Raw genomic sequence first — 27,932 nt, forward strand, 5'->3', positions numbered from 1 at the left:
GTGCTACTTGAAAATCACAGCATGAATGATGGAAAATTGGACTTATGGCCACAAAGGTGATATCAGCTGGTGTCTCACAGGACAGTCTCAAGTCTCTTAGGCATTCCCAGAATTTTGACCTTCTGGCCAGCCACTTGCCTGGTTTCAGCCTCAAAAATCACCTGCTATGGTAAGTTCTTCTAGCATTGGCCACAGCTCCTTAAATCACTAAAGCACTTGAGATCCCACACAAGATGTGTCCCAATTCAGAACTTCCTAAAACAGCAACTCCCTCAATGACTGACCCTATGGCTATGCCTACAAGTTGTTCTTTTTCGGCCTTTAGTGAACTTTAGAACACCTTACAGTCCAGATGTCTCTTTAGTTGTCCAGGTGGTCATTCATGATATTCTCACCCAGCAAACATCAAGGCTCTTAGCTATGTTTTGCAATAATCCTGGCTCGCTACTCACTGCACAATTTGCTTTTTAGGTCCTGCGGACTCCTTTTTCCCTGCACTGACACTACAGTGTCACAAATGTTTCATGTGCATGTCCTCTGCAGCCATTACAGACCGTCTGCCCTTTGCAGCAGATCTTGAGCCACCTTCTCCCACCAGCATGGTCTCCTAAAACATCCATGCCATTGGTCTTCCAGCGCAAACTTTTCTCTGGGCACATCCTTCCTTCACACAGAAAATGGGCATATGCACTTACAATTTTGAGAGGTGGTACAATGATTGCCCATTCACCAAATAACATAGTTATTGCCTATTCACCATATAGGTGATAATTTACTAATTTCTAGGGGTCCCATGACTGGAACACCAACTGGTCCAGAAAATGTGGCTCTGAATTCAGTCCGCTGCTTAAATGGAGCGATTGTTAAGCTTGTGCTTCATTAATTGTCCATAGGACTTCCCGGAGACAGCTCAATTTGTTTTGGCAGTCTCATAGACAATCGATACAGGTGGATAGGTTATAACTTGTAATAAAACTTGGTATAGCTCCTTTATATTAATATATTTGAATCGACTATTAGAAATAGACTCGAGTCTATTGGTAAGTGTGAAAGCCTGGGCAGAGCCTCTGGTACTTTGGTTTGACCCATCATGGGGCTGTCCAGAAATTTCCTCTTTAGGCTAAGATCATATGAGCGTTTAAAAAAATTATCCTATTTGCATCCAGAAAAAAAATGTTTTTCTATCTATACTGTCATACGTATTCAATCCATACAGCATCCATTTTTGTATAACGTCAGTTATTAAAATTTACAAGACCATAATTTCCTTTGTTAAAAAATTGCAGTGTAGAAATCGGATGCTATATTGTTGATGGGATCCAATTTTTTTGCGCACCTATTGAATAGGCTAGTCTCATCTGAAAGACGCAAGAGGCTAGTGCATGCTGGGATTATTTTTCACGCGGATTGAAAAAAAAAAGGTCATCTGAACAGCTCAATCAATAATATCGGTCCTAGTACTACCAGTTCTTCATGGACAGCCATCAGACTGAAAATACAGTCGTTTGTACTTAGCTTTTAGGCGAGGTAAGGCCAATAACTTATAGAGTACATACACCTTGACTGACTGATAAAACATAAAAATCAGCACCTCACATTTCTTGGGGTTGTTCTCACTAAGTGACTACAGGACTGTGTTTTTGAGGTAATTGGAGTGATATAAAATATAAAGGGCACGTGCAAGAAAAAAGCAGAAGAATCGTTAACCATCGTCTCTGTTTTCATCAATAAAATGTATCTCAGACAATATACAGGACCCCAAAATGACACATATATGAGAGCGTGTATGTACATTGAATACTGAGCCATGAAGCATTCACTCAGTACTGTAGCTGCTGTAAAGTTTCCCCCCCACTGACAATTTGTGAGGTAAAAATAACCTCCCTAAGCAGTGATAAGGTTGGGAGTTTGCCTTTTGTGTCCGTCTGAGCGGAGGGGCCAATGGAGCTGTATGTATCTGACACATGGGAATTTCTCACATATCTGCCCTCTACTGTGACCTTCAGCCACACAATAAAAAGAGGCTTCAGTGTATCTTTCCCGCAGCCTCTCGGTCCTGTAGCCAAGGTTGGTAGCAATGTGCTTGTGTGTGTGAACTGTACTAACTCCAAAGTCTTTCTAGCCTTCTGATCGGCCTTCAGGCCACTCACATCCACTAACCTGCTTACCATTACATTCCATGTGACGACGATGGCTAATGCCCAACCACCTCACACATGGCAATTTACATTGTACAATTTATTTTACTGGTTTTATATTCCTGCCATAGGGTTAACTGATTTTTTTTTTCATATACTGTATAAAAATGACAGTAAGATTAATAGGATTATGGATTTTTTTTTTCTACTCCAGAAATTTGTTTACGTTTTTTACATTTTCTTCCCCATTTTGGACTGTAATTGCATTTTTATACTTTTAATTGTTGTTGTGCCATATTTCACATTAAGTACAATATTACTAAATATAACACTGTATACCATTTTTATTATACTTCTTGATGGGACTGAGGCTTATATTGATTCATGTTTTGTACTGACACTTCTGACAAAATAGTCTGTAGTTCCTGTGTATCATAAATTGTGAATCATAACATTAATAAATATCTGGCATTTTATAATACATCCATAAAACATGTCTTGGCTCCATATTAACTACGAAAGCCATGACAGTTATGTAAACAGGTCCTAAAAATAATGACATACGTTCAGTTTGTACTATTTATTTAACACTTTCTATAAGAAAACGTTATTATTCCCTTTAGATTTTTGTTGTGTGATGTATTTTATTATTTAGAGGGGTTCTCCAGCACAACATAATAATGAAATTTATTGCTGGCACTTCATGTAATCAAATTATAACTTTTGTTCTAATTGCATAGATTTTTGTTGTATGGGACATAGTTTTATTTCCTGCTTCTTATCTAGTACTTAATTCCACTTTATTCCGAATATTTTATTCATACAGTCATTGTTTTATTTTTAATACTTTCTTTTATTATTTTACATAAAGAATATAATGTATATTACCTTTTTCAATATATACATTTTTATTTGTAATTACTGAGATTTTAGGGAAGATTACAAGACGAGTTCATGTAGCTTGCAGTGCCCTATGTCTAAATGTCATATACTATATATACAATATACTAAATATAATCGTAGGGGCGGATTTGCGTTCAGCCTTACATAAACAGCCACATTAGTAAATCAACAACATTGATCAGCCAAAACTCGTAAAAAGCTCCTTTAAGATGTTTTTTTTTTTTTTTTTTAATTGATCACCAAAATTATATGAAAACATTTTTTTTATTAGAGCTATCACTGCTTGCAAATCATTTATATTTTGTCAGGTATACCTTGACTAATACACAATTTTGAGTTTCATGCACAAGGCAGAGATGTAAGAAGCAGGTTGTTGGAACTGTAGGAACTCTGTTTGGTGTCGCTCTTTGGTGCTTTATGTGGCACCATCTTACTAGGGTAGTTATTTTTTTCTGAAAACAATGGAGAGGAGAATACATCCATAATATGAGCAACAATTTTTCTTGTTTCACTTTTGTGTGCTAACAATTCAGAGAAATGGTGCAGCAGGCCCCTATAGAGGTAGATGAGTGCTCTACTATAGCTTGAAAGTTGTGTAGATGGGCTATGTTCGTGATCCCTTACATGGTTGATCGCGCTAAGTAATATTATACCAAGTGATCAGAAAAATAAAAAAATCAATCACACACAAAGAATATTTCCCCTTAAAACATCCAGAAATATGTTTTCTTTTTGTTTTCTTTGTGTCTGTTGTTGGTAATACTAGGTAGCAAACAATAGGGTGTCCAATACAGCACCCACTAGGGTCATCACACAACTTTCCCAAGACAATGAGCAGAAATCTACCCAGTTTTGCATTTATATTGGAGTTGTCTGCAATGTGAAGGCTCTTTGCGTGTACTCAGAAATAATGTGTGGCTAAGTAAATTAGGCTGTAACTAAAAACTCACGTTGAAGACAACTGACTGAAAATGTTTTGGCTGTGCTATACCATAATGTACATAATTAGGATGGGGGTTCATCGGCACCTGTTGTGTAAAGGCACAGGGCACATTGTACATTTTTTACACACAGAGATCAAGGTCAGGGCACATGCTGTAGTGGACATAAACAATGAGTTTAACCTTAGGCCACTTCTTGGTTTGCCTGGTGAGAATAGGATAATGTTACACAGCTAGGACCATGTCAAGAGGCTGAGGTCATGGATGTGCCTCAAGTGGCTTACTGTTTAAAAAAATGTTTTTGTTGTGCTGGATTACCATGACACAATGTTGCCTTTAACCTCTGTGCCAACAGCTGCAGACTTTTAGATGTTTCATCAAGGAACTTTAGCATGGTTACCCAGTATTGTGCAGCCTGTTAGATGGCCATAGATATTAGTTAACTACTAGCCAGAAGTTCTTTAGATGGACTTTTATTCCTCCTTATTTCCCCTTATGTGAGAATTATAAGCTTGGTCATCCTTTGGAAGGAGGAAAGAGCAGTTTAGAGTGGACACCTCTCTGCCACATTTGGAGATGAAACGATAAAGAATCATTATAACATAAGGCCAAAAGTATCTGGACACTCCTAATTAGTGGGTTCAGCCATTGGCCAGTCACTATTCATGGTCAGGGTCCATATAAAAAGTTCAGCAAATTTTAATGCTATTTGCCTATGATCCAACATGTCTATGCATGAAAAAAATGTTTCCTGGTAGTGCTGGTCTGATCACCTGCTGGCTAGGAGAAGTGGCTACTAAATTTTGCACTGTTTGGTACATAACATTTTTCTGTTCTCGCTTGAAACATTTACTTTAAGCAAAATCTGCCTTTAGAAAAAAGTCAGCAGAAAAATGGTTGTATGTATGGGGGTTCTATGACAACTACGCACAGTGCAGAGATCGCCCTGAGCAGTGTTAAGTGTCAGCTAGAGTAGTGAAAAATATAACATTATTGGATTTGGCATTCCGGACAATCTGGCAGTCTGGTGGACAAATCTGGGTTTGGCAAAATGAGTATTGCGAAGTGCTAATTTTTTTTTCTAGCTTTTTTATTTCATGGTTTGGCCCACATAGGTCCAGCAGAGATAAATCTTTATACTTCAGCGTACAATGACATCCTAAGATAGTATGCTTTCAACCATGTGGCAAAAAGCTCTAGCGTATCCCCAGGCAACTTAAAACAAGGTCCAGAGACACTTGGTTTTCTTAAATGTGATATGTAACAACTTGACTGGTCATGCACAGCATTGAACCACACAATGCACCATTTCAGTGAATTAAAAATCTTACAAGCCTGACTTTCTTATTCAGCACTAATGTCTGACCTCACTGATGCTCTTGTGGCTGAATGGATCTGAAACCACACAGCCATGTTGCAAGATGCAAAGAGAAACTGGAAAGTTGTCATCACTCCGGAAAGTTGGGATTCAGACATTCGAAAGGACTCAATGTCCAGCACTGCTTTCTTTTAAATGCACTATTAATTAAAATGGTACTGTGTTACGCATGTGTGTTGAGGCCAAATTTCATTAAAGTTTGCTTACTTGGTGCATTTGTGGTAATAAAGAGAGCATTTTTTCATTTATAACTATTAATTTTTTTAAAGGTGAAATAAGAGTAAGGGTAAAGAAAGATTTACACTGAGAATCTTGGCTATGGAGATATTTCTCTGGTAGGACTTATTGATATATTCTTCTTTTTTTTCTAGGGGTGAGGAGCATCCCTGATATTCCAGTTTCTGCTGCATTCCGTCTCAGTCTTTGTTCATCATGTCTTCGCTCTTGGATATGTCCGAGTTTGGGGAAGCCGCAGACTATCTGCGGAAAAGCGATGATGAATTGATGAAGCTACACACTATTCCATTTGATGGTAAATGCACATAATAGTTATATGTCTTCTTAGTAAACTGTATTGATAATGTCATCTTGTGTGCCTGTGCCCAATCTAGTAATTTACAAAATTAAAGGTGTTAGTCATGTTTTGAATGCCTATGATCGGTAAGGGTCCAGCACTAGGCATGCCAAGCTTTCAGCTGAAGGAGCTTTTGCATATTTTGCACACCATTATACTTTTATAGGGTCTGGACTGGATATTCCAGCCATATCCTATTCAAGATGATTATTATAAATTGATAACTATAAAACAATTTACTGGACAACGACGTTTCCTGCTACAAGTAAAGGTATTTGCATTGATGTGCATACGCAGAAAGAAAGGGAAAAGCATTGTATGCCTTCAGTTTCTAGTTTATGACAAGTGTCAAATGGGTCCTACAGATAATATCATTTTTGTAATTCCTAACTGATATGACTCTATATATTTCCTTTGTATGCTATAGGTAAGAAGAAGGCATGGATTCCAGATGAAAAGGAAGCCTACATTGAAATTGAAATCAAGGAATCCACTGGTGGCAAAGTCACAGTGGAAACAAAAGACAAACGGGTGAGTTTACCTAATAGGTTATTTTTTTTAATTTCTGCTCTGTTACATATCATTTGAGCCAGAGATGTACTTCTTGAGCCTCACCTGATATATACTCCCAGCAGAAGGCTTTCATGCATCCTACTGTTGCAATGTGCTGGGTACTTGGGAGCACATAGACACGTCAGAGGTCTATGTCCAGCATATATCGTCAACCCATATAACACATTTCATTTTTTATTCCAATTTGTCTTCATAGTGGCTAGTTTAAGAGTTCAACTGCCAATTAGCTGATTGAAGGGTCCACAGCACTCCATCAAGTGCTTCATTATTTACCAGATATGACAATATATTATTAGTAGTGACTGATATTGCAGTTTAGTTCCATTCCCTTGAATGGGACTGAGCAGTTGTTAATTGTAATACTGGGTATATCCATTATTAAGTGCAGAGCATTGCCTGGTACAAAATCTAGGGGATGCAGGTCAGCTGACTGGTGGAGGTGATGAGAGTTGAAACCTTACAAATCTCAACCCAAGGATAGATAGTCTATTTTTTAGTTCTGGAAAAAAAAAACAAGTGCGTTAAAGTACCATCAACAGAGCGCTAGTGGCATCACAGCAAGGCAGGAAGACATGGTCAACTTAGAGGTTCTTCTACTTTTAGTACAATGGTGACTTTCATATTATTCAAATTCACCTACTTCTATTTAAAAAGTTTTGTTAATCCATTAGAATGTGTTTTGTAACGGTGATCATGCACGAGGAATAGGAGAAGAACACAAGTATTACATTGAGAATAATAATGTAACAGTGTCAAGAAGTCTCATTGCATTTACTGTTGGACACTGACTTGATTGTAAATCTCTTGTACACTTGTCTCCTTTCAGTCTCTGGTTGTGAAGGAAGATGACATTCAGCAGATGAATCCTCCAAAATTTGACATGATTGAAGACATGGCTATGCTAACTCACCTCAATGAGGCTTCAGTCCTTTCCAATCTGAGACGTCGTTATGCCAACTGGATGATCTATGTAAGAGGGCCTTAACATTTTCATTTGTGAAGCTTCTTACAAGTGTATTCAGTGCAGAGAATGAGCCAAAGTTGGTCATCTACTACTAAAGATTTTAGTTGGCCAAAAGGTCAGATTTAGTAAATTTTTTACAACAATCAGAAACTTCTTGTGACATTATGCAGAACAACGGCAGATACTTGTCAAAAAGTTGATCTGCCATGTTGGATGTTCAGTCATTGTCATGTGCTATATACGTAAAGAAGCACTCCCATCAAAGCTTTTATCCTCTTAATATATTTCAATCATCATATTATATAGACCTGTGTACTTACAATTGCCCATTTTGCCTTTCTACCCAGTTAATTCTTCGCTTTCCATTAGGTCTATGACATCACGTGAGTAAAAGCTGACTAGCAGGATCCTTCGAAGCTCTATGTTGATATAGGAAATCTCTTTTCCCTGTATGACTCATAAGTCACTGCAAATGTCCCTGGCTGGGGGGAGGAGGGAACAGCTTGGTCAGGAGTTGAAGAAGGAGATGACTCATGCAGTGAAAAGAGACTTTCTGTTTCTACATAGAGCAGAGAAAAGAGAAGAATTAACTGGGCAGAAAGCCAAAATGAGCAACTGTAGATACACTGTGCCTTATAATATGATGATTACATATATACTATATATATAGACTAGGCCGCAGATCATGGCGGAGATTAATCTATTATTTCTTGTTTTAATGAATAGCATTGTCATTGTCAACAATAACCTTTATAGACTGATTTTGAATGACGAGTCATCAGAAAAAAAAACATCTGAGATCCGTAATGTCTGTCTGGCTATTATGAGTACAAACTATTAAATAAATTCCTATAGTTGCTCTCAGTTGTAGATTTACTATGAAGTTAATTTTAACCACACTTTACATGTTATAAAACACTATACAAGTAATTAAAACACACTATGAGACACAGCAAAAGGAACTAGTGGTAAAAAAATGTGACAGTATATAACAACATAATAATAACTGTTGCATAACTAAAAATATCAATTTCAGGTAGCCAGGATAAGTCATTTAATTTACTGTAAAGGTATTCCAGAATCCTTATTTGGCAATGTGTAAAGAAGTGATCAGTCAGGGAACGCTGAAGCCTCCCATGTAAAATTTGTTCACAGCTAATTTAATTGAGCTTGCACCCTGAGTACACCACTGTTAAAATGAACTATACCAATGAAGAAAAGGAAAAATTAAGAGGTACAAGGTAATGGACAGAGGAGGTTCAAGTTTAATATATATACTTTATTTTTAAATATTAAATTTGCCACTTGAAGAATTTGCTATTAAAAAAGAAGAAAATACTACATTAAATGAATATTCCAAGTTCTGACCAACAGAGTGTAAAAAAGAATGCTTGCTTCAACCTGTTTTCTGACAGATGATATCCTAACATGGTAGATATTTCATTTAATTAACCATGGAAAGAACTATTGAGGTTCTTGGAAGTGATCTATGGCCACTTTGTAGTTTATGAGCACAGCTGTTGCACAGTTCAAGTTTTTTTTTCTTCTTTCTCTTTTCAGACCTACTCCGGGCTCTTCTGTGTAACTGTGAATCCATACAAATGGCTTCCTGTCTACACATCTCCGGTTGTGGCCGCTTACAGAGGCAAGAGACGAACAGAGGCTCCACCACATATTTATTCCATAGCTGATAATGCATACAACGACATGGTGCGAAGTAAGTATGCAGTAAATCATTTTTACCCCATGGATATCTGTAGGAAATATTTACAAATCAAACATGGAAAAATAATTGCAGATGGGCGGTATTATTACTTTTGATCTCCTTTTCTTATCTTTAGGACACATGACCTTGATTATGCTTAGTGGGGGCAGCCATTTTTAGAATCAAGGATATTAATTCCTCGAAGGAAGCTTCACCTTCAAGCTGCTTCAAAATGTATATTAAGAAAATATATAATCTGCATTAGTTTGACATACTTTTTTTTATCCAAATTGCTTTCCTGCTGGAGCAAATTGGGTAATAACTCCAAACTGTACTGCATCATCAGAAAATCATAAAAATATATAATAAATAGAAAGGATATTATTAGAATTACTGTAAAAAAAGTTATGTAAAGGATCATAGTAATAGTACACATCACATCATGCATCAAAAGTAAAGAATGCTCTAGTACAACAATGTAAAAAGTCAAATATTACAGAAGTCAAACTTTATCTCCTGTTATTTACTTTTATTTTTAGATCGTGAGAACCAATCTATGCTAATCACGTAAGTACCTTACATGAAATATTATGTGCATTTCATTAATATGTGTGCATTTCATGAATATCTGGCACTAAGAATTTTGTATTCTTTGTATAAGCATGAATAATTTTCAATGAGGTTTTATATAATGTCACACGCAGCGAATGTGTGCTCAGGATTCGCTCGAAATTAGTTTTCACAAAACTAAATTTTAAATGAGAAAATCCCTCATAGATATAACTTATGCTGATTTCAGCCAGTCAATGCATCATTAATGAGCACCAATCTACTATATGAAAAGTTTTTCATTTACTGTCAGTTTACACAGGTTGACTATCAATGATGGGGGCAGAATGATCGCTATTATGATCATTCTGTCTTTGCATAGTATCATGTTATTAGCGGCACATCACCTGTTTACACCTGTTTACACGGAGTGATGTGCTGCTGATAACAATTTTCTTGCTGGCATAAATGAGCCGTTCACTCTCAGAATGAGCATTTTGTTATTTGCTCGGGTAATTGCCAGCATCTTTACAAGGACCCAAAATTGGGAACATGCGTTTCTATACTAATGTTCGAACACCGATTATCGGCTCATGTAAATGCATATTTACTCACGATTTTTGCCCCTTTCTTCACGAGGTACAGGACTCAAGCCTGCCTGACAGATGCCATTCAATATCTAAAATTGTAAATTCACACGTGATTGGAGCACATTTGTGATTAATATTTTACATTCAGACAGTTTAGGATTAGACTAAATGTGCCAAATTTATCAGAGCGGTTTACAATGTCCGGACCATTTTAGACACTTCTGTTTCACTTTATAGTTGTCTTACTTTAAACAAATTGTACAATAATACTTTGGTGCAATGTGGCACATTTAAGCCATGCTCCTTATTACTAAGCCTTGTCTAACACTATGCAAAAAGTGTCTAAAAGATGTAATAAATCTGTTGCAGCCATGTAAGACAGTTTGGGCTAAATTCTAGTGTCCCAATGTGTTTTATGAAATCAGGTATCACAACCCCTTATTTTGCCGGTCTAGGAATAGAGAAATTTCTTACTTTGTGTCTCAAACATCCAGATATTCACTATTTTTTATGTACCAGAGTAGATTGCTTTGTAAAATGGAAAAATGTATCATATCTAGTTTTATCTGCAAAACAGTCACTTCACAAAACTATGATACCCCTCACATAATTTGCAAGAACTAAATTTACTGTAGCATTCAGACAATAGAGACCATGTGAATTTACGTGCCCATAGTTTACAGGCATAGAAAAGCTAAATTAAGAATCGTACAAGACACATCACATCTCTGTACTACGCCATTGCCTAATTAGGTAAACCAGAGATCTGGCATTAAAATGCCTGGCTGTTCTCCTTCTGCAGCAATCCTGCTATCATTGTCCATAGCCTTTGTTATCTGGGACTATAATGCCAGGAGGTCTATTCATAGCAATGAATCACTCCAGAACAATTGGTTACTGCAGATATAGAGCATTAGTTTATCTTTATTGTCAGCTCCAGTAACACTACACTATACAGACAGGACTGTCACTATGTCACACACCCTTCTCTCTTTAGATAAAAGTGACATTACTTTTATTTTTATATATGTGCGTGAAAAGGCAATGCTATATATCTAGCAATAGCAGGTTATAGTTATACTGCAGTCATGGACCTTAAATAACTGAGAACTAAGCAACACAATATAGAAGTATATTTTTGTGTGATTATTTTGGGCTAGCCTCATCATGGTTCTCTATCCTCACAAGAAGATTTTATATATACTCTGTTATGACAGTCTAATTATACAGAATATTTTCTTATTCTGCACTCATCAGGTTCATGTAATATCAGATAAAGAAAATTATACTATATGTAAAGAATGGTCAACCCAGTGTATAGTCATATTGAACAAATCGGCTTGTTGTTTGTATGAGTCTATAGGGATTCTTACAAAAGCCTATAAACAAATAAGATATAAAAGCATTAGGCCTTATTTAGACGTTCGGTTTTTCATGGATAGCATTGGTACCTGTGATAGTCTATGTCCAAATTTTTCCTTGGACCGAGTGGTCTGTGGAAAATATCAGAGTCATATTCAATTTTGATCTGAGGGTCGGATCAAAATCAGCAATGCAAGTCATCGGGTCCGTGAAAAAATCAGACTGCACTTGGATGACATCCAAGTGTGGTCAGATTTTCACGGATTGTCAGAATGGAAAAGGCGAAACAAAAATGTTTTTAATTTCTGCACGTGTGAGAAAATCGGATTACACTCGTTCCACACTCTGATCAAACTTTGATCAAACTCTGATCACAGTCTGATCAGAATAATGGGTTCGATTTTCTCAAACACAAAAAAACTGCATGTCTGAATAAGGCCTTAGTCAGATCATGGTATGAAATCATAGAATTTCAATACAAATAATATACTGTATCTCTGTCATATTGATGTACTGTTAATTTGTCTGTTTTTTTTATATTATATAGTTATTTTTATGTTCCTTTGGTTTATGTTGTTTTTAACATTTTGTAAATATCACATTTTGTCATGGTTTTACACACTTCTTCATACATAATTCATTGATTATATTTTTCCTTGGTAAGATCAGAGAGTTTTTGAACATAGAGCTCCTCTTACTGGTCACAGCAATATATTGTCCACTAATATTTTGTGGATTCACCCAATTGTCATGTTATATAGTTTTACGTTAAATCATTCTGCCTTCACTCAACATCTCACATCTTTCTGTTACCCTAAGCGGAGAATCCGGTGCAGGCAAAACTGTTAACACAAAACGTGTAATTCAGTACTTTGCTATTGTGGCAGCCCTTGGGGATACAATCGGGAAAAAAGGCGTAAGATTGAGTTTTTTGGCAGCGCTTCCCTTGCCATTTTCCTCCCTTTTTTTCTTGCTTTTGCATTTTCTTCTTCCATCTTTCTATCCATGTACCTTTTTCAATCTTTTCATGAAACATATTTAGCTAACGTGTTTAATAGGCCTGGTTTAGGACAATTTTAGCTCACGCAGGAGGTCCTGTGATCATCCACTAATCGATACAGCTCAGAGTTAAAGAGATTGGTCAGCCTTAGGCCACATTCACATATTCAGTATTTGGTGAGTTTTTTACCTCAGTATTTGTAAGCCAAAACCAGGAGTGGAATAATCAAAGGAAAATGTTTCACCCACTCCTGGTTTTGACTTACAAATACTGAGGTAAAAAACTTAAATACTCAACATGTGCACTTTTGAGGATTCTCTGGTGCCAGTCATGATGTGACCGCAAGTTTGCTATTTTCATACTTTCACATACCGACTAGACGTTTCCGGCCTATCTCAATACCCTTCCATTGAGCGAGGCCGTACATGTCTAGTCGACATATGACCACATGTATGCATTTTGCATACTTGCGGTCACGCGTCTGCCACTCCTGGCATCAGAGAATCCTCACAGCTCATAGTGCGTGCACTGTGACCATTCACAAGTTGGCAGTCTCATAGAGGGACTGCAGATATGTACACTAGTCGGGATAACCCCTTCAATTCAATTGCCGAGTAGTCCTGAAGGATCACTGACGTCCATTTTATATATATATATATATATATATATATATATACATATATATATATTCTCTTTCTTCCCGTGTTGCTTTAGTGAAAATATAAAGTGAATTTGCATTACAGGTATGTTGTATAAGTAGCTGTCAGGGTGTGATCATTTTTGTAGTTTCCAAACAGCTGTAAATCCACAGGTTGCACACTAGCTATGGAAGCTATCTAAATAAAACTTTTATGCCCCGATTCATCATTTGTGTTTCTTAATGCTTGATAAACACTTATTAGGCCAAAACATAGCTATTATAAATTAGGCAGAACAAATAATTTTTTTATTTTTCATCTTACTACCTGCTTGGTAAATGTCTACTTGTTTGCATTTGCGTTTTTAGGTGACTTTTTTCTCCGTCTTGTCTTTTTACTCGTTGCTGTTTCATGCAGCAAATTCTTCACAATGGCACATGCGGGTTGATGAATTTTTATGTTCTTTCTTTTTGTCATTTACATTTTTTGGGCCTTTTTAGACTAAAAAGTCACCTGATCCCTTGACATGTTGCGCATTAGTATTCACTTGCGCAAACATAAGTTTGAAAAGATTTTGTACGGTACGGTGCTGGAGTACAATTTTGCAAACATTTTCCGACATTTAGAAAAGTTGCAAATGATGAATTAAGCTAAAACATCTGGAAAGCAAAGCAAAAACAAAAAAAACAGATAAAACCAAGTAAAGTTAACAAATAAAGAGGTACTATTAAATAATGAATAAAGGGCAAACATAAAAGTCACTACTGGGGTAGGTTCACATGAGCATATACAAAATCATTCATCCAAAAAAGTGGGATGATTTTTTTCTCACTTGTCATCTGTGTGGAATCCGTTTTTTTTCCAGCGGTTATTAATCATTTACAGTTTCCTATGTTACAGAATTGCAATGTGTCCATAAAAATCAGATGCTATACTGTGTCTCCGTATGGTGTCCAATTTTTTTTTTTACACAACCATAAACTTGAACGGGTGAGTCTTATCCGATTTACAGAAGAAACTAATGCATGCTGTGATTTTTGTTTTACACGCAGATTCAGCCAGTGAAAAAAAATCACTCATCTGCACTGCCCCATTGAATAACATTGGGCGGAGTGCTGTCTGTTTCACTTTCACTGAAAATACGAGCCCTTAGAAACATTTTTACTCCAGAAAAAAGTAACACGGACAATGAATTGGGGCATTGGAGTTTACTGCTAGAGACTACCCTTAGTCAAAGAGGTGCCGATTCCTTGTTTGGGACTACTAGTTACATGCCTAATTTCAAGGACTGGCAGTGCTGGTATCTATATTTAGATAGTATTTTAGAGAGAATTATGGTACCTAGTTCTTGAAGTGATATCCCGGATAATAAGATTGTTTTCACATATTGCAATCACATTGCAGATTTTGCTGTGGTTTGCTGAAAGTGCAACAAAATCACGTAGATTTTTTCGCAATATTTGCAATTGCAGTAAAACATTATTGTTTTTGCTGGAATATGATTGAAATCTCCGTAACATTGTTGGAGAAACACAGCAGTATTACTGTGATTTTAGAATATTGTTGCAAAAAAATATGCATTTTTGCAGCATTTTTGGAAAATGCTAGCAAAACAAACTGCAATGTGGTCACATTGTGAGAATGCAGACTAATGCAGGTGCAGATTTAGCAACCATAAGTGGTATTTATAAGATACAGGTTGAGAAGGAACATGTACGTAACTCATGGACGTCTGAATGAGCCTAAGAGCTCGCTCACACAGCCGTCGATCCTCTCATGCAAGAGAATCGGGGCCGATTATGCAAATGACACTTGGCTCAAATTCTTTAAGAGTTTGAGCCGAGTGTCAGTTCACTGTGCTCCGATTCTCTTGCATGAGAGGATTGCAGCACAGGTGCGGAGGAGACAGAGCAAGTAATTTCTCCATTTTCTCCATTGTCGCTGTTCGCTGTAATCGAACTGCACTCGGATGACATCTGAGTGCTGTCCAATGTTTCACACACACCCATAGACTTTTATGGGTTTGTGCGATCCGATTCTCAGATGCACTTGCAGCATGCTGTGAATGTTTTCTCATGCCAAATCGGCATGAGAAAATAATCGCTGATCTGCCCTGTCCCATAGAATAACACTGGGCTGAGTGCTATCCGATAAAACATCAGATAGCACTTGGCCGTGTTATACACCAGCGTGAGCGAGCCAGCCCTTACCAACATATCAGCAGTTCAAAGACTACCAATTACTGAATTAAAAAAAAATATATAAAGTCTGAGGCCATTCATCTCTTTCTTTGTTTCCCTTCAACCCTTGACATTTTTAATTCTCAAAGCCACTAAAATGATTCTTTCAACTTACTATCTGTAACTGCATTTCTTTTTTTTCTTCTTTGCTACTTTTTGCAAGTCCCACTTCCATTTTTTTTTTTTTTTGGTGTTCACCCGCTTTTGTCCCTCTCAGTCCTTTTGGATTAACTGTTTTTAATCATATTTTGTCTAATTTTAATTCAATCATTGAACTTTACTCTTCACATTTTTGGGTCAGAGTGAACTTTTTAGCTTTACCTTATACGTTTTTGGCTTATTCTTTAATCCCTCCATTTTCTTTTTTGCTTTTTAGGAATGTTTCTGTTTTTTTTTTTTTTATATAGCAATGTGTCAGTTATTGATTTTATTATTTCCTATTTGTGGCAGCTTTATAAATTGCCTTACTATAACATTGTGGCTACTTATTACTTAATTAAATGACAGCTTTATTGCAGTTTGGTGTTACTTATAGTAATTAACCATTGCTATTATGTTTCCTTTACATTCACTATGTTTGATCACTTTCTTTTCAGCTAGCTCTTGCCACCAAAACCGGGGTAAGTGTATAATTGCATTGTAAGTACAGACTACACCTAACACCAAAAATGTTTATGGGAGAAAGCAGACACATTTTTCTAATCTCATAAAGTCCCATTGACCAAAAAAAACCAACTTACTGTAGGTCTTGGAAGCAGGATTAAAGGGGTTATCTAGAAGTAGAAACAAAGGATATTTTATTCCAGACACTAGCTTGGTCCATTTGATACATGGAAAAATGGACTTACCCATAGATAGATATGTAACTTTTTATCAGAATTCTGTTCTTCTTTAGGGCACTCTTGAAGACCAAATCATAGAAGCTAACCCAGCAATGGAGTCATTTGGCAACGCCAAGACACTAAGAAATGACAATTCCTCCCGCTTTGTAAGTTATTAGTGTTTCAGACATATTTTGAACACAATTTGTTGAGCAAAATAAAAAAAAATCAAATATTCTTGAATTTTCTATTGGGGGTATATATGACTATTCAAAGAGTAACAGTAATTTTCTTTTTTTTTCAGTAAATCAATAGTGATTTATAAAAAATAAGAAACTTTGTAATATATTTTATCAGTGAAATCTGCTCATTTCTGCTCTTGGACTGATCTTTCACTACATAAACTCTGTATTCAGTGGTAAAATCTGTCTTCAGTGAAGACAGATTTTCCCATTGCTGAAATAGGAGGTGTCAATTGCTCATAAAGAGCTCTTGAAAGGGGAACAAGAGCTAGAGACAGACACAGACATTCTGCTGCAAATGTTCCTGAAACAACAGTTACACTTTAAAATGTACCTGTCAGCAGGATTGTGCTCAGTAATCTACATACACAGTCAGGTGGGCGACATTACACTGATTGAATTGATACCTTGTTTGATGAAATCTGTCCTGTGGTTCTTGTGCAATCTTTACTTTCAGTTTGGAGATAATGATATGCTCATGCTTCGGGGCAGCCTGTGGGGGCGCTCTATCTGGTGCTCTGCTTACATATTCATCTGTATGCTCTTATGACAGCTCACTGTGTCTTCACTGACGTGCCTCCTATTTTACCTAGCCCCGCAGTACTAGATGCATAATGTAAAATAGGAGGCAGGTCAGTGAAGTCACAGTGATCTGTCATAAGAGCATACAGATGAATATGTAAGCAGAGCACCAGATAGAGCGCCCACCACAGGCAGCCCTGGAGCACGGGCATATCATTATCTCCAAACTGAAAGTAAAGATTACACAAGATCCACAGGATAGATTTCATCAACCAAGGTATCATTTTAATCAGTGTAATGTGTATTACACCTGACAGTGTATGTAGTTTACTGAGCACAATCCTGCTGACAGGTGCGCTTTAAGTATATGATGGACTATATGACGAGTGTGGACAGTAGTTCAGCATATGTACATACTGAGATATTTTATACTATTATCAATTTATGATAATAGATAACTTCGAGAAAAACGTAGCAGGGTCATGTAAGAGATAACCATATTACTTTATGCTACTATGTGGACTATTATACAGACCGGCCGCTCTAAACACTATGAAGGAGAAGGGTGACACGAAGGTCAGAAATGAGCTATACTAAGTCGTCACTAGATAGAAAAATATATAATAACTTTATTGATAGCATAATTACACACAGGTAGAATAAAGTGCATCAGACACATACATAATAAAAAAGACTAGAGTGCACATAGTGGCAGGTACTAGACTTATATATAATTATATAGACATGCTATGGATGTAAACAGTATACAGTGCATATATAGTGAATCATGTGCTGCTCATGGGTCATATGGCTATATATTCCCTATTTACATAAATTATATTGCACCATATGAACATAGCAATATCGTCATTGCATTACATTACCTCAGTAGCTTAAAGTCCGGACCTGCCACGTAGTACACGTCCCCCAACAATCTATGGTAGTTATTGTAATCAGAATCCTAGCATTAGAGGTATGAGTGAAATAAGTAATGGTGTAGAAATACAGTATAGAGTAAAATTAGAGCACTTAAAGGGGCTGTCCAGTACTTTTATACTGATGGCCTATCCTTGGGATAGGTCATCAATATCAGATTGGTGGTAGTGGAACACATGGAACCACCACCTATCTGCTTTCATAGAATGGTAGAGTTGGAAGGGACCTCCTGGGTCATCTGGTCCAACCCCCTGCTCAAAGCAGGATTCACTAAATCATCTCAGACAGATGTCTGTCCAGCCTCTGTTTGAAGAGGTTGGCCGGATGTGTTCAGTTACGGAGCAGAACAGCACAACTCTCTCAACTGTATAGTAGACGTAGTGGGATACTGCAGAGCCACCTCTATTCATTTCAATAGGTGCGGATATGCAGTACCCGGCAAATGATGGCTGTGCTTTCAGATTATATAACTCAGTTATCTTTGTGTCCGTAGGGGAAATTTATTCGGATCCATTTTGGACCAATAGGAAAGCTGGCTTCTGCTGACATTGATATTTGTAAGTATGAATGTAGGAATCTATTGGGTATTCATACATGTGTGTGTGTGTGTGTGTATAAATATACATACAGTGAGGGAAATAAGTATTTGCTGTTGCTGTTTTTGTAAGTTTGCCCACTGACAAAGACCTGAACAGTCTATAATTTAAGGGTAGGTTAATTTTAACATTGAGAGATACAATATCCCAAAAAAAAAAGAAAATCATATTGTATAAATTAGATCATTTTTTTTTGCATTTTGCAGTGAGAAATAAGTATTTGATCCCCTACAAACCATTATGAGTTCTGGCTCCTACAGACCAGTTAGACGCTCTTAATCAACTCGTTACCTGCATTAAAGACAGCTGTCTTACATAGTCACCTGTATAAAAGACTCCTTTCCACAGACTCAATTAATCAGTCAGACTCTAACCTCTACAACATGGGCAAGACCAAAGAGCTTTCTAAGGATGCCAGGAACAAGATCATAGACCTGCACAAAGCTGGAATGGGCTACAAAACCATAAGTAAGTTGCTGGGTGAGAAGGAGACAACTGTTGGTGCAATAGTAAGAAAATGGAAGAAATACAAAATGACTGTCAATCGACATCGATCTGGGCACCATGCAAAATCTCACCTCGTGGGGTATCCTTGATCATGAGGAAGGTGAGAGATCAGCCTAAAACTACACGAGGGGAACTTGTTAATGATCTCATGGCAGCTGGGACCACAGTCACCAAGAAAACTATTGGTAACACATTACGCCTTAAAGGTTTAAAATCCTGCCGTGCCCGCAAGGTCCCCCTGCTCAAGAAGGCACATGTGCAGGCCCATCTGAAGTTTGCCAATGAACACCTGGATGATTCTGTGAGTTATTGGGAGAAGGTGCTGTGGTCAGATGAGACAAAAATTGAGCTTTTTGGCATTAACTCAACTCGCCATGTTTGAAGAAAGAAGAAGGATGAGTAAAACCCTAAGAACATTGTCCCAACCGTGAAGCATGGTGGGGGAATCATTATACTTTGGGGGGTGCTTTTCTGCAAAGGGGACATGTCGATTTCACTGTACTGAAGAGAAGATGGATGGGGTCATGTATCGCAAGATTTTCGCCAACAACCTCCTTCCCTCAGTAAGAGCATTGAAGATGGGTCGTGGCTGGGTCTTCCAGCAAGAAATGACCCAAAACATACAGCCAAGGCAACAAAGGAGTGGCTCAAAAAGAAGCACAATAAGGTCATTGAGTGGCCTAGCCAGTCTCCAGACCTTAATCCCATAGAAAACTTATGGAGGGAGTTGAAGCTACGAGTTGGCAAGCGACAGCCTCAAAATCTGAATGATTTAGAGATGATCTGCAAAGAGGAGTGGACCAAAATTCCTCCTGACATGTGCGCAAACCTCATCATCAACTACAAAAAACATCTGACTGCTGTGCAACAAGGGTTTTACCACCAAGTATTAAGTGTTGTTTGCCAGCGGGATCAAATACTTATTTCTCACTGCAAAATGCAAAAATAATTATCTAATTTATACAATGTGATTTTCTTGATTTTTTGGGGGGATATTCTACAGTATCTCTCAGTGTTAAAATTAACCTACCCTTAAAATTATAGACTGTTCATGTCTTTGTCAGTGGGCAAACTTACAAAAACAGCAAGGAATCAAATACTTATTTCCCCAACTGTATATATATATATATATATATATATATATATATATATATATATACATATATATATATATGCAGATATATCAGATATATATATATATATATATATACAGATATATCAGATATATACATATATATATGTAAAAGAGGATTTGTGTTTTATATTATCTTATATTTTAGTAGTACATATAGCCATGCACTAGCAGTGAGATAAATAGATTTAGACAGCCAACCAAGTAGACATAATTTCTATCTTTAAAGTGGTAGTAGATATTAGATAAAATACATAGTGATTGGTATTTCCTGGCAATCTCCCTCTAGTTATCTTTGTTAGTAACAGCATTTTCTATACAACGAATATAGGTAGGATACAATAAAATACAATACAATACAATAGAACAGAACAGAATAGAATAGAATAGAGAACAACATAGATATATGAGAACTCATATTCATCAGAGGGTTTTTGAGAATCTTAATATTATGTACTGTTTAATAATTTTTTTATTTTTTTAAAGATCTTTTGGAAAAATCTAGAGTGATTTTCCAGCAGCCTGGGGAGAGAAGTTATCATGTTTACTATCAGATCCTTTCTGGGAAGAAGCCAGAGCTTCAAGGTAAAATATCTATTTATAAAATGTCTGAATATGTCTCCATATTTACAAATATAAGTTCTAGTCCTCTGTATATGTTCTGATGGTAATGTGTTGTTTTTTTAAATAGACATGCTACTGCTTTCCACCAACCCCTACGATTACCATTTTTGCTCACAAGGTGTAACAACTGTGGACAACTTGGATGATGGAGAAGAGCTTATGGCCACTGATGTATGTAAAATGAATAATCTATATGTATAGATTGAGAATACGATAGTAGATTAAAATATAAAAGTATTCTTGGATTAATTTGAACAAAAATGTAAGGGACTGCATTAACAAAATAAAGTCCATATTGTGTTTTATTGGTTCAGTAAAATGATCTACAGTATATTGTACAAATACATGTTACAACAATTGTGATTGCTCCAATAAACCACATTTTTTACCTTATTTAATGGGTCCTAAAGCAAATGGATAACATTACTGATACGTTATCACATCTAGAAGTGTGTGGTACAGTGCTGTGATTTTCATTTGCAAAGAAATATAAAACAATTAAGGGCTGGATATTTGACTGAATGAACATGTAAACATGTAGGGGTTGTCAAGTGATAGCAAAACTTTGCCCCAGGGGACGGGATATGTAACAAATAACAAACTCAGCTGTACTCACCTACTAGCACTCACCTGGATCCAGCACAGGTCGCTCCATGGTCTACACAGAGACAGGAAGCAGTGATGTCACCATTCCACCAGCCACTGGACTGGTGTGACTTGTGATTGGTTGCAGCGGTCAGATGACTTTCAGCAGAACATGATCATAAAACATCCAGTGACATGCTACTCAAGTCATCAGACCATTGCAGCCAGTGACAGGTTGCTGGTAGAACAGTGGCACCACCACTTCCTTTCTCTAGGCTGACCACAGTTGGTGCCAGTAGAAGAGTATGTTATTTTTGACATATTCTCTGCCTTGAAAAAGTTTTATTTTGTCCGGACAACTCTTTTAAAGAAGCATTTAGTGATTATTCTTTGTATTGATTGTATTTTTATTTATTTTGCTATAAAAAAAGAGATTGCGACAGAAAACATTAATATACATTGAGATAACAGGTATTTTATTTTAAATATGTGCACAGTATTTGATGTGCTATGCTTGTGCTTCTTCTTACAGCATGCCATGGATATTTTAGGCTTCAGTCAGGAGGAGAAGACAGGCAGCTATAAAATAGTTGGTGCTGTCATGCATTTTGGGAACATGAAGTTCAAGCAGAAGCAGCGGGAGGAGCAAGCAGAAGCCGATGGCACTGAAAGTGGGTGCATTGTCTGCTTGTATCAGTAAAGCCTCAGTGCAGCTGAATAATGATCAATGTAACACATATTGTGGAGATATGCTCCCCTAGATGTAAAGCTGAAAGGGTGAACTGTGTTTTTACGTTATACATGTAGTTTAACCTGTGAGACCACAAAGGAGGTTTTTCTGAAACAAAATCATGCGGTGGAGTGGTCTTACCCTAAAGCAGCTGTAATAACAGCATAATAAAATCATTTTAATCTTTAAAGAGGTTGTCCACTACTATTAACAATGCCCCCATCGATTTAAACTGTGGAAATAAGACTTTTTGTAAATACCTCCCTTGGTCATTGTTGCCTGTGAGCGGCGCTATCGCTGACCGCTCACTAGGCATCACATGACCCCCGGCCCCGGGGTGATCCAGTGATGCACACCCCCTGATTGATGGGCTGTGGGAAGCGTTTCACCGCACGTTACAGCCCAGCATCCCCCGCACGCTTTCTCAATGAATACCGAGTAGAGGGAAAGCGCGCGGTGGATGCTGGGCTGTGACATGCGGTGAAACACCGCCCACAGCCCATCAATCAGGGGGTGTGCGTCACTGTGTCACGCCTGGCTGCAGCCGGAACTTGACGTAATGTCAGAGGATGTCGGAGTCAGCTGCAGCCGGGGTCACATGATGCCTGGTGAGTGGTCAGCGATAGCGCCACTCACAGGCAACAATCACAACAGAAGGTATTTACAAAAATGCTTATTTACACAGTTTAAATTGATAGGGGCATTGTTAATAGTAGTGGACAACCTCTTTAAGGGGTTATCTGTGATTTTAATTTATTTTGCACATGTGGCTAAGAACTTACAGGCAGCTAGTTGCTAGCTACCTGCCTGTTCTGCCCAGAGCCGATCTCTGCCAGACCACTCCTGTCCGCGATTCTTCTGCTGATGTCAAGTCGGCAGAGCAGCATCTTCTCTTCCGGGGACAATTTTAGGCGGAAATTCCACTGCTTCACTTCACCTCTCAACAAAGAAACTTTTCCTGGTCCACTCTCCTCTGTCAACGGAGCATCTCTGCTGATGTCATGCTGACTGACAGCCACCTCCCCGCTGCTTAACTGCGGGGAACCGGTTGTCACATAACATGACATCGGTAGTGATGCCTGATTGACAGAACAGACCGAAAAAGAAAGAGTTGCTTAGTTGAGAGGTGAAGTGAAGCAGGGGTATTGCCCGCTGAGATCATTCCCGGAAGAGAAGATGCTGCTCTGCCGACGTGACGTCGGCAGAAGTCCCTGTGCAGAACAGACAGGTAGTAAGAAACTACCTGTCTATTAGCTCTTAGCCCCACACACAAAATTAATAAAAGTCCTGGATAACTCCTTTTAATTACTTAGCTTAAAACATGAGCTGTTTATTCCTGAAGTCATTAGTTTGCTTGTGGTATAATTTTCTGGCTAAACCTCTGATATATGTGCATCCTTTGACTTGTACAGGTGCTGACAAGGCTGCCTACCTTATGGGAATCAGTTCAGCTGATCTTATTAAAGGTTTGCTTCATCCCAGAGTGAAAGTTGGCAATGAATACGTGACCAAAGGTCAGAATGTGGAACAAGTAAGTATTAATAAATAGATACATGTAAGGCTGCATTGTGGGTTCTTTTTCTGCAACAATTGTGATAAAGCCACAATGTATTTGCAGCAATTGCAGCAAAAAAATGCAACGTGGTTGCAATCTGTGAAAGCAGCCAAAACGTGCAAAGGCAATTTATTTAGGTACTTAGGTCATTTTCATATTCATTTTACCACATGGGGATCCCATTGAATAAATATAATCCAATGTCCTTGTAACATTTGAGTGCAGTCCTATTTTATCACAGACCCATAGATTTGCATTGCCGATTTTGATCTGACTCTTGGATCAAAATCGTACAAGTCTCCATTTTTTTAAGGTACGAGTGCTATCTGTGACAAATATGGATAGCACTCGTATGAGAAAACCTGACATCTGAATGAGCCCTTACTTGTGGAGGAAAAAGTGAAACCAGTGGCTTCAGAAATGTGACACTTTGTTAAATGTCATATTTTTCAATGTAGAAAAAAAAAACGTAATGGTTTAAAAGTGTTCATATATCCCCAACTATGCTTAGATCCGACATTCAGTATCATGAGAGTAGGACTGTCTCTGATATGTATCCTATTATTTACTATACTATTTTAAAGTGTAATAATATTTGTTTTTACATTTATTTTCAGGTTATATTTGCAGTTGGTGCTTTGGCAAAAGCTACCTATGATCGCATGTTCAAGTGGCTTGTTAGTCGAATTAACAGGACACTGGACACCAAGCTAGCCAGACAGTTCTTCATAGGAGTGCTGGACATTGCTGGCTTTGAAATATTTGAGGTAATGCATTATACACAAATCTAGATGTCAGCATTGAATTGTCCAACTACAGTAATATTAAAAGACGGCAAGTCGCTGGGATGTATCGAAAAATGTTAAGTGGGGAAAGAGGGATGGAGAATGAATGCAGTAGACATGGAGAGACACTGGTCTGCTTAGGGATGTAGACACAATGCTAGTCTGTTAGCAGAGTTGCTTCATTTTGTAATTTAAACATACTGGAATAATACAGTGGTTGCAAAGGTTAATTTATCCTTTTAAGTAAGTTTAGCTATAATTGGAAGATTTTATTTGCAAGGCAATACCATAAAAAAATGTTTTGCTTCTTTTAGAAGAAAAAGTTAAATTACTGTGCTAGGAGGTAAAAAAAAAACACATTGTTACTAACAGGATTCTGTATTTTTCCCCTCCAGTATAACAGCTTTGAGCAGCTCTGCATCAACTTTACCAATGAGAAACTGCAACAGTTTTTCAACCATCATATGTTTGTCCTGGAGCAAGAAGAGTACAAGAAAGAAGGAATCGAATGGGTCTTCATTGATTTTGGACTTGATTTACAGGCTTGCATTGACCTTATAGAGAAGGTATAAAATATATGTGATGTATTATTAATCTCGACATATTGTAAATTTAAGACCCCTATGCACTATAAAGGGTCTGGTGCTTGAAATCCAAATGCCTGATGCTTTTATGCTTCAGGCAGCGGCTTATTCTGCCCTCCCCATAGAGGACGCATGGACATTCAGCCTAGTCGATTGTTCATATGTATGGGGTGTAAGGAAGAGTTAGCTGTCGGTATAAACACCTTGTGGTAAACTGGGCTAAAGCTTTATAAGTATATTCAGATGTTATCAAATCCTCTGCAAAATCACATGTACACATTGAGATTTTGCAGTGGTGTAAATCATCTGAAATCACCCTATAGGTACTACAGTATGCACAACTGCAAACAGTGGAGCATTTATCCATTGCAATATCCCATGACATGGACCCCTGTTGAACAGAGCATGTTCTATTTTTCTGGTCAAAGGAATATTCAACTACCAAACATTTAATGTGACTTTATCCGTGACCCACTGAATCACATCATTCTACATCAGAAGGGCCATCTGTTTCCTATAGGGCAGCAATTTTATTAACATATTAAGCTAGTCAATGAGCTACGGCCGAAAGATTTTGCCAATCAATCTGAAACAAAAAGTATACAAACAACAATACATCAAAATGTTCAGAAGACAGCAGCAATTGTGAAATGTTTTATATATACATATAACTGGCATATTAATGTGTGATTTTTCATTTTTAGCCTTTAGGCATCCTTTCCATCCTGGAAGAAGAATGCATGTTCCCTAAAGCATCAGACATGTCCTTCAAAGCAAAGCTTTACGACAACCATTTGGGGAAATCTCCAAACTTCCAGAGGCCAAAAGTAGATAAGAAGCGTAGATATGAGCCTCATTTCGAGCTTGTTCATTATGCCGGAGTGGTGAGTGCCAAACTTTTATATTAAATGTATTCTAGCAAAACATTTTTGATCAGTCATATTGTTTCAGTATAGATTGCTGAGATATTTCCTGGTCCTTTTCAATATTATATGCTTGTGAATTAACTTAGGAATACTCATCATTATACAGTAATATTTGCAAACTGACGATAAGTTGTTTCTTGGACAGGTACCATACAACATTATGGGATGGTTGGACAAAAATAAGGATCCTCTGAACGAAACTGTAGTAGGGGTATTTCAGAAGTCCTCCAACAAACTACTGGCCAGTCTTTACGAAAAATACGTCAGCTCCTATGCAGGTAAAAGTCCAGTACATAAGAGGGGGACTTGTTGGAAAGATGGATACATGGACAGAATGAGTAACATCTTGTGCTGAATAAAATGGAGCTCCCTTGTTTAAGTGCAGAGTAATTGTATTGGTATATGTTCATACTGAATTGGGTTAATGGCGCTATTTCATATATCTGAATAGGATTGTTTCTGCAGCATGTCCATGAGTTTATACAAAACTCATTCAGACATATAAAACAGTTGCAGTAATATGTACAAGTTTACTATGTGTGAATATATCCATTGGTTTGCACAAATAATCTTTTTATTATTATTATTATGTTTATTATTATGTGAACTTAAGCTAACTATGTTATGAGACCATTCTCCAATGCTCCATAAGCTGGTCTTACTTGTATTTGGAATGAGGCTTGGCAATTACTGTGACTATACATATATAGAGGTCACAGATATATGTTGATTCCACAGATGAACCTCAAAAGTCAGGCGTAAAAGAAAAACGCAAGAAAGCAGCTTCATTCCAGACAGTATCCCAACTTCACAAGGTAATTTCTGCTGTATCTGTCGCAATGTCCATGAACATTATATACTATTAAAATGAAATGTAAGCTATTGTTCTCTTTACTTTAATGGACCCATTTACCAGATATTGACACACATCGTAGCCTAAAACAACCAACTTTGTCATATTCAATGTAATATGTGTCTATTGAGAGATTTAATATGGCACACATGCAATTCTTCTATGTAAAAATTAAAACTGCATTTAGATATGTGATGATTACGTTAGGAAAATCATCATTATGAGAGTGAGGAAGTTAAGACTTGCAGTGATGTTTAGTTAAATCCATATCTTGAACATCACTTTAAGTCTGTACTGCCTCCCACTCCAGAGCACAGAGAAACCAACGGGAAAATAAGGTAGGAAACTTAAAATCTGGAATGAATACACTTTGGGAAGCCTTAAAGGGTTGTTATCATTATCCAAAAATGGTTAAAACTGCAAAGTGCTTGTACAAACAGACAACTTTGCAATATCAAAAAAGAAATAAAGAAGCTCACCATGTTAATACTAATCGGAATGTACCATAAAGTTGATGAATGGGTGCCAATTCCTGCTGGTGAAGCTCAGCTATTGTAGAACCAAAGAAAAAAAAGAATTTTCCGGCACTTCCATCCATAAAATTAATCTGCCTATTGGAAATTAATTTAAAAACAGGAGGATTAATTTCGAGGATAAAACCTTACACGTTTCTGGCGTACCCTGTGCCCTTAGTAATTTCCAATAAAAAGATTAATTCTATGGATGGAAGTTCCAGAAAATCATTTTTTATTCCGTTGGTTCAACTTTGCAATACACTTAAAAATTCTCTTCATTCTCAACAATGGTGGGATTTTTAATTTTATTGTTTACAGCAGCAGGTTGTTTGGTCCTCCAAGGCAAGGAGTAAAGCACTTACAAACTTTCAAAAGAGCTCGTACATGCTGCTCTGAAGCTGGCTGGATCTGCTTGCAGCATCGGAGAGGACACAGTTCAGGCCAGTGGTTTGACATTGCCTCTG

General features: G+C 37.3%; 1 protein-coding gene across 2 annotated transcripts in view; it reads left to right on the forward strand.

Annotated features, from left to right (window-relative positions):
• Positions 1-1,929: 1,929 nt before the first annotated feature.
• Positions 1,930-27,932, forward strand: part of MYH7B (myosin heavy chain 7B) — a 47,386-nt gene continuing 21,383 nt past the window's right edge. Inside the window, exons 1-19 of one of the 2 annotated variants that reach the window (XM_073683688.1) lie at positions 1,930-2,067; positions 5,732-5,892; positions 6,362-6,465; positions 7,334-7,477; positions 9,032-9,188; positions 9,716-9,743; positions 12,497-12,593; positions 16,152-16,175; positions 16,451-16,543; positions 18,570-18,633; positions 20,798-20,896; positions 21,003-21,106; positions 22,053-22,191; positions 23,663-23,781; positions 24,423-24,572; positions 24,986-25,156; positions 25,879-26,058; positions 26,246-26,378; positions 26,839-26,915. In XM_073683688.1, coding sequence (XP_073539789.1) covers positions 5,793-5,892; positions 6,362-6,465; positions 7,334-7,477; positions 9,032-9,188; positions 9,716-9,743; positions 12,497-12,593; positions 16,152-16,175; positions 16,451-16,543; positions 18,570-18,633; positions 20,798-20,896; positions 21,003-21,106; positions 22,053-22,191; positions 23,663-23,781; positions 24,423-24,572; positions 24,986-25,156; positions 25,879-26,058; positions 26,246-26,378; positions 26,839-26,915 — 1,983 coding nt within the window. In that variant the 5' untranslated portion in view covers positions 1,930-2,067; positions 5,732-5,792. Of the gene's footprint in view, positions 2,068-5,731; positions 5,893-6,361; positions 6,466-7,333; positions 7,478-9,031; positions 9,189-9,715; positions 9,744-12,496; positions 12,594-16,151; positions 16,176-16,450; positions 16,544-18,569; positions 18,634-20,797; positions 20,897-21,002; positions 21,107-22,052; positions 22,192-23,662; positions 23,782-24,422; positions 24,573-24,985; positions 25,157-25,878; positions 26,059-26,245; positions 26,379-26,838; positions 26,916-27,932 lie in introns of those variants that run through there. The other variant, XM_073683689.1, reaches the window with a different exon arrangement.

Source organism: Phyllobates terribilis, unplaced genomic scaffold, assembly GCF_046119375.1.
Source record: "Phyllobates terribilis strain yellow unplaced genomic scaffold, ASM4611937v1 Scaffold_5__5_contigs__length_657084704, whole genome shotgun sequence".
In the NCBI taxonomy this organism is placed as follows: Eukaryota; Metazoa; Chordata; class Amphibia; order Anura; family Dendrobatidae; genus Phyllobates; species Phyllobates terribilis.